The sequence below is a fragment of the Halyomorpha halys genome, unplaced genomic scaffold (genome assembly GCF_000696795.3).
Source record: "Halyomorpha halys isolate HHAL.00 unplaced genomic scaffold, Hhal_1.1 Scaffold1084.1, whole genome shotgun sequence".
Lineage (NCBI taxonomy): Eukaryota > Metazoa > Arthropoda > Insecta > Hemiptera > Pentatomidae > Halyomorpha > Halyomorpha halys.
The window spans coordinates 138,570-152,237 of NW_027106765.1; the positions used below are offsets into that span (position 1 = coordinate 138,570).

A 13,668-nucleotide genomic window follows, 5' to 3' on the forward strand; every position below is an offset into this window, starting at 1 on the left:
GGAATTGTAATCTCAACAAAATAATTTAATAATATTGCCAAATTTCTACCCATTCAGGGATCATCAGGGAATTACTGTACAATATAATGTACATTTTTCAGATGCACACTGACGTCCTGATGATGCATGAATGGGAGAAAATTTGGCAATATTAATAAATTAAATATTTTTTAAGAATTACAATAGCCTTTTTGTGATTGATTGGTTATTTCAGAAATTAAGGCATAAAACCCAATGGTCATCAACACCAATATTTTATTCATATATACATTTAATCTTCAATGATATGTATGAAAAAAAAATTAATAATAATAAAAATAGAAAAAAAAATATAAACATTAAACAAATAATAAAACAGATAACAAAAAATAAATAAATAAATAAAAATAAAAAAATATATAATAATGATAGTAGTTATTGACTAATGATAAAAATTTGCAAGGTGTGATAGCTGTGATATCATAAATAAGTTGGTCGATACTTGAGAATAGCCGAAATGGCTGAAACGTAGGAGTTACAAGATAATGAAAAAGTGCAAGACTATATGGATATTTTTGTCATAACTAATTTAGTAACATAATTTTAAATATTCAAAGATTAAATTTTACAACAGGATTATGATGTACCTAAAAGATAAAATCAATGAGAAGTTACAATATTAATGGTTTAATCGATTTAGATAACAAACGGATTACATCTAATGCTGTACTCATGAAAAACAACAGCTGAACTTATAATACCATATAAACCAAATGATTACTTTATGACTAAGGATTTTTTTAAACACCTGATAATTCAACACAAGTTTCTACTAGGAGAGAATTTTTTAAATAATAAAATCACTAAATAAAAGTATTTTTAATTAAGAAAATCAAATCATTGAATGTTTTTTGATTTCAGGAAACTCGTATAAATTTACAGAAAATCAATTTTAAAGATGGTTGGAAATGGGATATGATATCCTGCTTTGAATTTGAAATAATTTTTTTTTTTTTTTTTTTTGCAAATGAATTACAGAACTTAGGATTATATTTAAGAATGTAATAGTAGTATGTTACTTTTATAAAAATGTGTAGAATAATTGATAAAAATATGTATTCAACATATTTACAAATGCTGATAGATGGCCCATTCAAATAACCTTATAGATAAAATTGAGATACCTAATTTAAACAAATAAAGTTGTTTTTGAAGTAAAACAAAACATGTCTTGGTTGTAGAACATAACAATAAAAATATTAGGGAATGGATTGAATTTAGAAATTATAACATGAATACTATAATGGAAAAATTTAAATGAAATGATGAATGTGAAAATATAATATAAAGTACTTAATCATAAAACACGGTATCTGACACTGTTGGGCAAAAATTTGCTATAGTTAAAACTAAAGGCTAATATTACCATGGATACGATATTTATTTATCAATAGTTTATTAATGAATAAGGGTCGTTTCCATAGCAACGTTAGCTAATAGTTACAGCCATAGCTAATTTTTGCCCATCTCTGACTACAGGTTTTGGCATCAATGGCTTTTTAAAATTATTGAAAAAATCTTTTGAAAATTTGTTTTTGAAAGAAAATAATGATGATGTTAAGTTATCATACTCCTGGTATTGTACTAATAAAAAAAAAACCATCAAATACATAATTAGTAAAGAAGTATTAAAAAAATTGCTGAAGTACACACTGACAATAAAAAATCAAAAGGAATGAAAATATATATAAATATTGTCATTGAAAATTTAAAAAATGAGTTTTGTCCAATATTTAAGATTTATAATAAGTGATGATTAACAACTAAAGAATGATTATGTTATGATAAAATGCCTATGATGATGAATGAGAGGAAGTTGGAATGGGAACCAATTTAGAAGAAAAATTAATAAAAAGTTAAAACGCAGCAGAAAAATTGTTTTTGTTCCAATAAAAAAATTATATATTCAACAAAATTTAAATCTATAGACTATTTTTTTATAAATCATTTATACAGGACAAAAATAATCTCAGTGATTGAAGAGCCCAATATTATTGTGAATAAATAATAATAACAGCTAAAGTATATTACGTAAGCTTTGTAACGAAATAAATAAGAAAATATGTAAACACAATATATCTGAAGCTATCCAATTTCAACAGAATAAAATGTAAAAGAAACAGCTGTATAAAAGAAAAATATATATAATTATTTATTAGAAAAATATACTCACTGAATTGGTTGCGAGAAATTCTTTGGCTAAATAAAAGGTTCCGAGCTGGCTAGCAGATCCGACCGATAATCGAGGAACAGAACCCACAACTCCTTTCCACATACCAAAGAAACCCTCTGATTTGCAAATCTTTATCACAAAAAACATAAAAAAATCTTCTAGACTATAGTATATATTCTATTTATTTCTTTTATTATTCAATATTCAGAGAATTTATTATACTTGGGTATACAAATTAAAATAGCGATAAAATCAAATACAAAGTTTTTATTATAAATATATCAACTAAACTCTTACTGATGATTGCTTACAGCACATAAAAAATACTTCTAAAAATTGTAGCCAATATTCTTATTTAATTTGTTTGTAATATGAAAATGATCAACTACCTGCTTTAAAGCATCAAAGGTGCCAGAAACACTATGTTGGGTACCTACTGCAATGCTCTCCGCCGATTGTGCTTGCAGACGTATTTTCATCTAAAAACATATTAAATTCGAATTAAGTATGATAAAGGAATTATACACACTAGTTTTAAAATTCAAATTATCTCTAATATAATCAATTTAATTTGAAGAACTTTTTTTTCCTATAGAGTGTCAATAATTTAAGAAAGTTAATACTTTTTCAGACATATTTATATATTCAATGAAATTATGACTAAAAATAATTATATAAATAGAAAAGTAACCAATTACACCAGATAATTATTGTATTTTTTAATTATTACTGTCGAATAGACAATACTGTTTAACATTTTCAATGAATATTTAACTTATCAAAATTAAACATTTGATGCTCTCAAAATGACATGTTAATAATAATCTTCCAAAAGTGAATATGATACTAATACTCTTCAATTATTAGTTCCTATAGTATTAACTGAAATGACTTACATTTTTAAATATAAACCTTTAAATATCTTGGTATATTAAAAAAAAATAATTGACACTAAACCAATCTTGAAAACAATCACTCACATTATCATAAATCTTCACTGAATTTTCACCAAATTATAATACTAAAAAGAGAATATAAAATTTACAAGGAATTAGCTTTAAAAACAGATTGAGAATTCTTATTATATTATCACATTAGTAGTACATAACTTGTTAAGTTATTGACTTAGTAACTGCACAAACCATTACCATAAGCTAAACTTGTCTTTATTTATTTTTAAGTTACGAATATAACATACCAACTGTAAAGGGCTTCCAGCATAAGCTCCAGCTACACCCATGACACCACCTATCGCGATAGTGTTCAAAAGTGATACTTCACCATTCTTTTTCTTGTACAGATTCTTTTCTTCAGCGATTTGGTATCCACCGAGCCTGACACCGTTCAATAGCACCTGGTGGTAAAGTGCTGGGACTAAACCTTTCTGAAGAGCCAAAATCCCTTCTGTCTTTGCAATTATATAACCAGCGTGTAAGAAATTTTTGTAATGGACAGTATACTGACCTCTTTTTCGAAGCTCTCCTTGCAGCTGGAAACGTGTTTTAACAACTTCTAAAGGATTTGTGAAAAAACAAGCACCAATGGCTGAGAGAGCTCCAATACCGAATTCCATTTTTATTTAAGTTACAGACTTACTTATTTGTAATTTAATAAATATCTAAAACAGAGTAATCTTGACTCTGACTGTAATTAATAATTACAGGAAGAAAATCTTTGAGAAAAAGGATTCATGAGGGATAATCCCACATTTAAATCTTGACATGGGAACTCTCACTAACCCAGACAAATGCTGATAAGAACTGATTAAAAGGTATACAGCTGGTTACAACCAAGGTCTAGGCTTAACCAAAAATGACCTTGCATTAAAATATTTCATTTATAACATAACATAAAAAAAGAAAAAAAGTGGAGAGTGAGTTACAAGCCGGATAATAATTATAATTTATTCATTGTTTTAAACATTTTCTAATCAATTAATTGTTTTCTTAATTGTAGGAAGATGGTTATTGCTGGACAAAAAAAGTTTTTGAAATTTTTTTCTAATTAAGCTAACCATACTATAACTAAAGTAAGTTTTTTTTTTAAATTAATCATTTCATTATTGATTCAATCTAGGTATTGTAGTTGGGAAATTAAAATAATAATTATTAGAAATATTGAATTAACAGTTTAACTGTTTGCTAAAAGATAGCAGCACAAATAATCGAAAGTAATAGTTCTAGTTTATACCAGAAGAGGCCAGCACCATAAAGGGAAAGAGTTCAAGTCTCAAGAAATTTTATTTTGTAACTAATTTGTAAGTCTGTTTTTTATGACAAGCATCGAAAATTTTAAGGAGACTTCATAAGGGCCTATTGTCAATTAAATAAAATCTTTGACTGTGGGAATATGATTACCTAATTTAGTATTAACAAACATAATTATGAAAAGTTGGAGTAGAAAGGAAGGAAGAATATTAAAAACAAAGAAGAGATTACAAAATATGAAAAATAAAATATTAGTGTACAAAAGATAAATAAATAAATAAACTAAAATATAACTAACAAAAAAATAAAAATAAAAGTACTAGGTGAACTTTAAATATATCTGTCTATTATAATAAAAAGTTTTTACAGATCATAATAAAAATAAAAATAGGTCATAAAACATTGAGTTTTACTGATGAAGAACGCATTTCTTATATTGAAAAAAATAATACAATCTGAACTAGAGAATACATTTATGCAATTTGAGTATCAAGTAGTACAATTAAATGAACATTTATAAAATTGGGGGTTGTTCCGTCGTTAGGTGGATAGGAGGTATCCCTCCTTGTAAAGATAATAAAACAATACTGTTTAAAATATAACTAACTAAAACTACAATCTATAAAAATTTCTTTAGTTAGAAATTAATAAATATAGAAAATATTTTACGTATTTTTATAAAGAAATTTTACTCTTGCCATTGTTACTTGTTTTTATTCTTATCATTGTATCTTATCTTTGTATTTTTATTCTTATCATTGTATCTTATCTTTGTATTTTTATTCTTATCATTGTATCTTATCTTTGTATTTTTTATTCTTTTTATCTTTTTAGCCCTGATGAAGCCCTGCCAAGTGGGGCGAAACGTCGGAAAATAAATAGTTGTAAACTATTTTTGTTTCTCTTTTGACTGCAACCCTGACCATCTTCTTATATATCAATTTTTAAGGTCAACTATATATACATATATACGATTATTATTATTATATCAGCTGTTAATATTATTGGACTGTGGTGTGTGAGGTAAAAAGTAAAATTGTTGTGTTCATTGTGAAGAGAATTAAATTATATATATGTTATTGTCGTTAATCTTAATGTGTATTTATTTAATTACAATAAATAAATTGGTGACATGGATTAGATCATTTATTGTAATCCTCAAAGTTCTTGATATTACTAGAGTATACAAACTACTAGTATATCCAAATATTTTCTAACAATTTCATCATAACTGAACTTTTCCAGTTCTGATTTAAAATAACCTATAGATGAAAAAGCGCTTAATTTTATTCTTATTCCCCTTTTCATCTCTTAGTTAGTACTTTCTTTTATATTTCTTCTTTTTATCTGTTAGTATTTCCGTTTTCATTTATTGTTTATATACCTTTTATTTTTCTTATTTACTTTCACTTTTCATTTTATACCCTTGTAATTTTCCATTTACTTTTTTTTTTTTTTACTTATGTTGAGTATTTGTATCTTTTTTAGACCTGATGAAGGCCTGCAACATGGATCAAAACGTTGATTCATTAAAATAGTTGTCACTATTTGAGTTTTTTTTAACCGCACCTGGACCATATTCCATTTATTAATTATGAAAAAGCGCTTCATATTCCCTATCTATACGAAATAGGAAATAATTTATACAACTAAAAACCAGTGAATTACAAGTTTTAAAAATGTAGGACCACAAAGTATTCAGAGAAAGAGATAATCTATTACAAAAGATATTTAATTAAAAACTTTGGGATAATAAACTAAAAACAGCTTCATAATTTCTTTTTACGACATATTATGATATACATATAGTGATTTTCTTTTAATGAAATAGTAACTTATTGATGTCTTAAAGTTATTTATTTTTATGTACATAGAATTTACTATGAAATATTACATAACGATTGGAAGTGGTTTGCAGTTGGTTCATTCCCATGTTGGTTATAAAAATAATTTATAATATGACATTAAAGTTGATTAAATAAATAATCAATTATTTATTTATATACTGGTACTGGTAATGGTGGGGGAAACAAGTCCGGGAAGTGGGCCTATTGGTCCTTTTTGCCAACCCCAAGACAACCCAATGAAATGGCTCTTTAATATATCTTATTCCTCTATATCGAACCTTTCTGTCTTTCTAATGAAATCCAAAAGGGACTCCCAATCTATAGAGGCTCATTTCCTTTAATTCTATCAGAGCCTAAAAGCCTGTATCTCAGTGACACATACCTACCACAATCTGCTATGTAATGTAAGGCAGTCTCTGGAGCCTGTCCGCATAAGCAGCAGGTTTCAACATGAACTACTCCACATATTTTAAGATGTCTTTTAAGTCTGCAGTGACCTGTCAGGAATCCTATTAATAATCGGAGCCCATTTCTGTTTAGGCCTTGCAGCCACTTAGTTTTAGAAGTAGAGGGTTTAGTTATTAAAATCTTGGCCCGTCTCAGCCCTATACAGTCCCTCCACTCTTTACCGGCTTTCTTTCATGTTCAATCAAGAACTACTTTTCTCTTATGCCTTTTAGAGATGCCTAGGAATGGTTCTGGTCCTATAGGAGTTTATTTATATATTAATCCTATTAAATGACTAGAACAAAGTAAAAATATGTGCATATATATTTCTTTTACAACCTTCAGAGATAAATATTTTGGTTGAACACAATTAGTTTTTAAGCAATGAAAGAGAAGTTGTCAATTTTATAAGACAAAGTATAATTTTAATGTGAAGGTAAATAAAAAATCAAATTTTAAAGTCATAATAAAAATTTAATTCAGTTAAATAAATCAAATAATTTATTGAGAAGATGGTTGGAGATGCATTCAATGAAGAACACAAATAAGTGAAAATTTACTTTATTAGTACCAATGTTTCAGCCAGAATTTCAGGCCTTCATCAAGGGTGAGGACAAAAAATAAGATAACAATTTTTTGTTTGAAAAATTAATAAAATAGCTTTTTACTTATTTGCGTTTTTCACTAATTGCATCAACCATCTTTTTCTTATGTATATCCACCATTAATGATTGACACGTCATTACAAATAATTATAACTGGTTTTAACCAAGCCCATAAGAAGAAATAAATTAAAGGAACGGCATTATGAATAATTTAATGCTAAATAGGAATAAATAAAAAAAAAAAATTGAACAAATTTTGGAATGATTTTTGGAAAGTGCATAATAATTTAATTTACTAAATAAGGACTGAAATAAATATGGGAATTATTTCATTTATACAAAATTATATATAAGTTGATTTATTTGGTAATCTTTGAATATTTTTAATGTTATGCTTGTAATATTTATACATAAAATATTATATTTAAGGGTTGTGGTATGATAACTAACATAAATGTAAAATAAGATTTTTAAAAGAAAACAAAAAATAATTACATCAATCATGCATAAGATTTCAAGTAGTAGATCTTGAACTTGAAGATTATTGAACAAATCAGCTCGTAACCTTGTACAAAGGGAACAAAAAACATTGTTGAAGTTGAAAGAAGAATGATTTAATTTCAGAATACCATTAGATAAAATAATTTTGTTGGTAAAAAAATCTTTAAAAAACCTTAGCATAATTTCCTAAAGCAGTAGTTCCCAACTCACAGAAGTTTCCTGACCTCTAATCTAGAAATCGTTCCATGCACTGCCCAACCCCTACTTCTGACTTTGTAAGAAGTGAGTCCACTTGGATAATATTTGAAAATTAGGTTGCTTAAAAGTACATTCTGAGCAGTGCTGCTGATTCTCTTGATCAGTTCAGCACCTTGAAAATACCCGCCACTTTGCCTACTCTTGGAGAATCATTATAACTGTAACGATAATTGTACAGTCATGATTGTACTGTCACACTAGCTCTGGTATGATAGTTGCTCAAACAAGTAATGCCAGTGACTCAACTTTCACACTATCTCATGCATACGCTTTGACAGTGAACTATTGTAAAGTTTCCGTTATTGCAGCAAAAGTGTTAGCCACTACCATGGTGTAACTATTTGATAGTAACAGTAATGCTGCACTAACTCTGGGGTGATAGTTAATAGTACAAGTAATACCAGGGAAGCAACTGTCACGTTAACTATCATATGTTTACGCCTTGACAGTGAACTATCATACTGTTTCTCTTATGGTTGCAAAATTGTTTGATAGTTAAAGTCATGACAGCATTTACTGCTATGACAGTAATGTTGCACTGGTCCTAGTGTGATCGTTAATAGTACAAGTAATGTTAATGAACTAACAGTTGCATTAACTGCCATGTTTAACTATCATCAGAGTTGGGCAAGTATGAAACTAATAGCTAATGTTGCCATGGATACGATATTTATTTATCAATGGTTCATTCATTAATAAGGGTCGTTTCCATGGCAACTTTAGCTGTTTCTTTCGTATCCATGGCAACATTAGCTATTAGTTTCAACTATAGCTAATTTTTACCCAACTCTGACTATGATATGCATGCACCTTGACAGTGAACTGTGATAACATATCAATCTTACAACTATAATGATGATTGGAGGGAAAACATTATTCTTATATATTTGCCCAAAAACTTAAAGTTGTATCAGCCCTGGGACCCCTGAAATGAATCTGCCACAGACCAAAAAAACAAATTTGTCCAAGAGCTTCAAATTGTATCAGGTCTGGGCCCCAAAATAATTCGTTCTGAAGCCCAAAACTGATCACCTAGGTCCCAAAAACAAATCTGCTCAAGATACAAAAATTATATTCATTCTAGACCTCAATAATAAATTTGTCCTGGGCTCCAAAAAGGTGCCTATGTTCTGAAATTCAAAATGTAAGGAAAAATAATAACTTTTTAGTTATAGCTGATACAATTATATGTCTAAGGATTAACTAAAAAAACTATCCGAAGGACTAGTGCGACACTGTACTAGCACTGCTACATATAATGTAAAGCCGTTTTACACAAATCCCTGATTACCCTCCAAGGTGAAAATTGGTAAAAATACCCACATTGGTAGCTCTGATTCTGAGGCACTTTTATAATACACTTAGCAGTTAAAAATCTTTCAGCTAATATTAAAACATCGGGGTAGGTAAATAATTCCTCACAAAATATGTTCTGCTGAACTCTCGCTGCCCACCCCCAAGGATTTTACAACCCACCACTGGTCTGCAGACCAACTGTTGGGAATCACTGCCCTGATACAATTATGTAGACTTATAAAATACATTGTAGTTTGATATTAAAATTGGTTGAATAAATAATCAATAGTAATCTTATTAAATGACTAGAATAAACTACTAATAAATCTGGTTAATATTTAACAACATCGTTTAAGTTGTGATACCTTGTAGCTCAAAAGAAGCAACAATACAATAGTAATATTTTAAAAAATCAATACATCATTCTAGAGATATCTCGTCTCAATTTTCGTTTTTTTTAGGATACTTAAATAATTTTTCCTGACTTCGAGAATTCTTTTGAGATATTTTGAGAATGAACTATTAATTTTTATTTGTTCTGAGTTTTGAGATATCACAACTTGAGCTACTACATATAATCCTTAATACTGTGAATCCATGCTTAAATATTTTCTTTGAAAAGATTTCAGCCTGTCCCAAAATATGAGGCTAAGCATTGTATGTGGACCGACTCTCAAAAATCCCGGAACGATTCCTTTATAATAGCCTCTGAATCCTTCAGTTTTCCACATTTTCGAGACACAGTCGAAATAACTGGAGTAAAGTAGTCCTCTACCTTGAGCATCGACTCCTATAATCATAAATTAACATTAACTTATTAGTATGAGGAGAAGAGAGTTGGGGTGCGGTCAGAATATGACACAAATAAGTTGAAATAACTTATTTAATAGTGCTAACGTTTCAGCCTGAATTTCTAGCCTTCATCAGGGGTAAGAACAAAGAACAAGATAACAAGCAATGAATACAAAAAATAAAATATAAACGGAATGACATAAAATAAATAATTGTACAGAATGAAATTAATAAAAATAAAGTGATGAAAGAATTAGAAAATAAAATGTATACATAGGTAATTGAATAAGTAAGTAAAAATATTATAATTAAGGAAATAAAATAAAAATTTGAAGTTATATAATGCACAGGTTATTCTGGAAAATTGCTGATTGATCTTGTATATCAATAAATGGAATTTGGTCTGGGTGCAGTCAAATAGTAAATTGGTGTATTATTTTTATTTGAGCCAACGTTTTGCCCCACATAGCAGTGACTCTGTGTACTCAAGTACTCATTCCTACTGTACTCAGTACTTCCATCAAAACAGCCCTGACGAAGCTCTGGAACGTGGGACGAAACGTTGGCTCAAATAAAAATAGTACACCAATTTGCTATTTGAGTTTTATTTGACAGCACCCGGACCAAATTCCATTTATCATAATTATTCTACTTCCCTTAATAATTCAATTTCTTTCATTTACTCTAAAAAAATTTTGCACTCATATGTTGTATCTCTGTTTCAATTTTAATCCTTATGGTAGTCCATATGCTTGGAGTAAAATGTAGGCATGTACAATAAAAACATAAAACATTACACAGTCCAAATTATTTACTCTGTAATAAACAGAAATTCTAAAAATCCTAAAGTTGTTACCATTGGAATGAATCCTGGTCATTGTAGTTTGTAGTCGAACATATTTATGAGTACTATATCACAAATAACTGGCTATTAACATAACATAAACCAAAAAATTCTAACCTGAAGTAGAAAAATTTAAGGAAATTAATTTTTTCAATATTACCTTGATTGTAAAGTCGAGTTGAAATAACATCGAATGGATTCATTGTAACAGTAATGACTATGCCTCCAAATATACTACCCAGAAATGAATTAAGTAGTCCATATTCAATAGGATAATACTGTAAAATTAAAATTAAAAATTTTACATCAGAAAGATGGATTAATTAATATTAAGCTTAAACCTAATTTTGATAATTATTTATATAATTCTGAATGCTACAACAATAGATCAACTAATCATTTCACTTTTTCTCCTTGAACATGAAACTACCTTCCACTATTTTGTTTCAAAATGGCAACCGATTACTGGATTCATTACCATCTACATAATCCATCGATATTAATTAGTTAAATTTTTGGAAACCCTCTTCTGGACGAATACAGAAAATACTAAAGAACATTATCAGTATCAGATACACTTCATTGAACTTCAATAATTATGAATTGTTAAATTCTTTATCATTATTATATATTTTTGATTATAAACTTTAATTTTAATTAAAAGAATAATTAAAAACTAAACAACAAATATAAATCATAGAGATTTTTATTTATGAAATTAATTGCATTAATGAGGGAATAGGGTAGCTCATTGGTAAGGCAGTGTGCTACTAACTCTAAGGACTCGGATTCAAATTCAGCTGTAGCAGATAATTATTTTCTGTTTTACTGTACCCATGAGTCAACCCTGTGGGTTGGGAAAACTTCCGGGATCCACCCAGTCTCCTTAAATGGGTATTATTAATTGAGTAAAAATGTGGCGGTCGAGCATGATTCTGACAAAATCGCCTCCTTCCACGACCGTTGATCTAGTATCAGTTCTCCCTTACAAAATACTGCACCCCTTGCCCTTCATGAGTTGTAGCATTACAGATTTAATTTTTTTTAATTGCATTTATGATTAATCAAGTATATTAATGAATTTATTAAAGTTATATTATGCAGTAATAATTTTTTACTAATTGAATCTTATTGTTTATATGGAGTTCATTATTGAGGCACTTGGTCATCATAAAACATGGTAAATGAAAAATTGAAAACTTTTGTAATGTTAAACTGTTTTTTAATTTTATTGTTTAACCTTCAATCAAGGCCTTGATTTATAATGAAAGATAATAGAATTAGTTCGTAAATACAAGTATACAAACTACAGAGTACAAGCACTAATACTTTTTTTTTTCGTGATGGGGGACAACTAGTGTACAATTATAGGAGTTAAAAAGTACAAAACATTATTATTGAATAAGTCTAGAAAATTGTACCAAGTTCAAACTACAAGACTTTGCAACTGTATGTAGCCCAGGGAGTTGAAGCCTCACCCAAAAACCTCATAACTGCAATAGTGCTGGTTCGAATTCAGTTTGAGCCCCCTCCCTCTGGTTAGAATAGATTGTTACCTCTAGATTCCCCCTCGTATGCCAGATGTAATCAGGCAGAGGATTAAAACAACAACAAAAAAAAAAAAAAAAAAGACCACAAGACTCATAGCATTATTTTATTATGAAACAGCACCCTAGAGTCACTTACAATAACATAGTAGGAACATTGTTATAAATACAAAGAGCCTAAAAATCTATGGAATCAGCCCTAAAGAATCCAGTGATATCAAATACTTTTATTCACAACAAATATTAGATACCATGTTTTACAACCGAGTGCCTCAATTATATAAGTAACTATATATGTAATGTACAATTTATATCAATTAAGCTTACTTTATTAGTTGCGATATATTCCTTAGCTAATGAAAATGTACCTAATTGACCTGCTGAAGCAACTGCCAATCGTGGTACAGAACCATTTGCTCCTCTCCAGAGACCGACTATTCCCTCTTTTCTCCATATCTGTAATTTAGCAATTGTTAATACTGATATTGTCTATTTTAGCATGGGAAAATGTATTTAAAAATATTAATCATTTAAATTAAACTTTATTTTTTTAACTTGATAGAAATTTAACAATTTCATTATTACTTGTGAAAAAGCATCAGCAGTTCCTGCAACTTTGTGTTGAGTTCCGACTGCTATGGCTTCATTGGTCTGTGCTTGCATACGGACTTTGACCTGGATAAGTTATAATAATATTCTTTATTTATTCTAGGACAAGTCTATAATATAACAAAATAGGGACCTTTTAGAATAATATAACAGCCATTGAAAATGGCTTTTAGTGTCTTAGAGGATAATATGATTAATATAAAAAGTACATAAATTAAAAATAATAAAACACCATAAAATATCTATCATATCATAAATAGTAAATTAACTAACTTTTAATAAAATAAAAATAAAAACAAAAATTAATTAAAGATAACAGTATAGAATAGTTAATCTAAATTCATATTTACTAGTTTTAAATGAAAATTAGAGATATAAAATGTAAAAAAAAATAAAAAGGCAACAAAAAATAAATCCTCTTACAAATCATGAATCATAATTAATCAAAAAGAAAAGAAATTAAAGATAATTACATCATATATTTTATAAAATTAATAAACTAT

General features: G+C 28.3%; 2 protein-coding genes and 1 long non-coding RNA gene across 3 annotated transcripts in view; all 3 read right to left on the reverse strand.

The window, feature by feature from the left end:
• LOC106688228 (solute carrier family 25 member 35) overlaps positions 1–3,969 on the reverse strand; it is a 12,482-nt gene extending 8,513 nt beyond the window's left edge. The window contains exons 1-3 of the mRNA XM_014432593.2: positions 3,411–3,969; positions 2,602–2,691; positions 2,213–2,341 (exon numbers count right to left, since the gene is read on the reverse strand). Coding sequence (XP_014288079.1) covers positions 2,213–2,341; positions 2,602–2,691; positions 3,411–3,785 — 594 coding nt within the window. The 5' untranslated portion in view covers positions 3,786–3,969. The remainder of the gene's footprint in view (positions 1–2,212; positions 2,342–2,601; positions 2,692–3,410) is intronic.
• A 3,221-nt stretch (positions 3,970–7,190) lies between these two features.
• The window catches only part of LOC106688229 (solute carrier family 25 member 35-like), a 13,096-nt gene continuing 6,618 nt past the window's right edge, over positions 7,191–13,668 (reverse strand). The window contains exon 5 of the mRNA XM_067045084.1: positions 7,191–10,163. Within this exon, the coding sequence (XP_066901185.1) occupies positions 9,955–10,163 (209 nt within the window). The 3' untranslated portion in view covers positions 7,191–9,954. The remainder of the gene's footprint in view (positions 10,164–13,668) is intronic.
• Positions 11,236–13,152, reverse strand: LOC136795219 (uncharacterized). The gene is made up of 3 exons (XR_010842789.1): positions 13,142–13,152; positions 12,925–13,012; positions 11,236–11,287 (listed from the first exon to the last, which is right to left on the reverse strand). It is a non-coding gene; the product is annotated as an uncharacterized lncRNA (long non-coding RNA).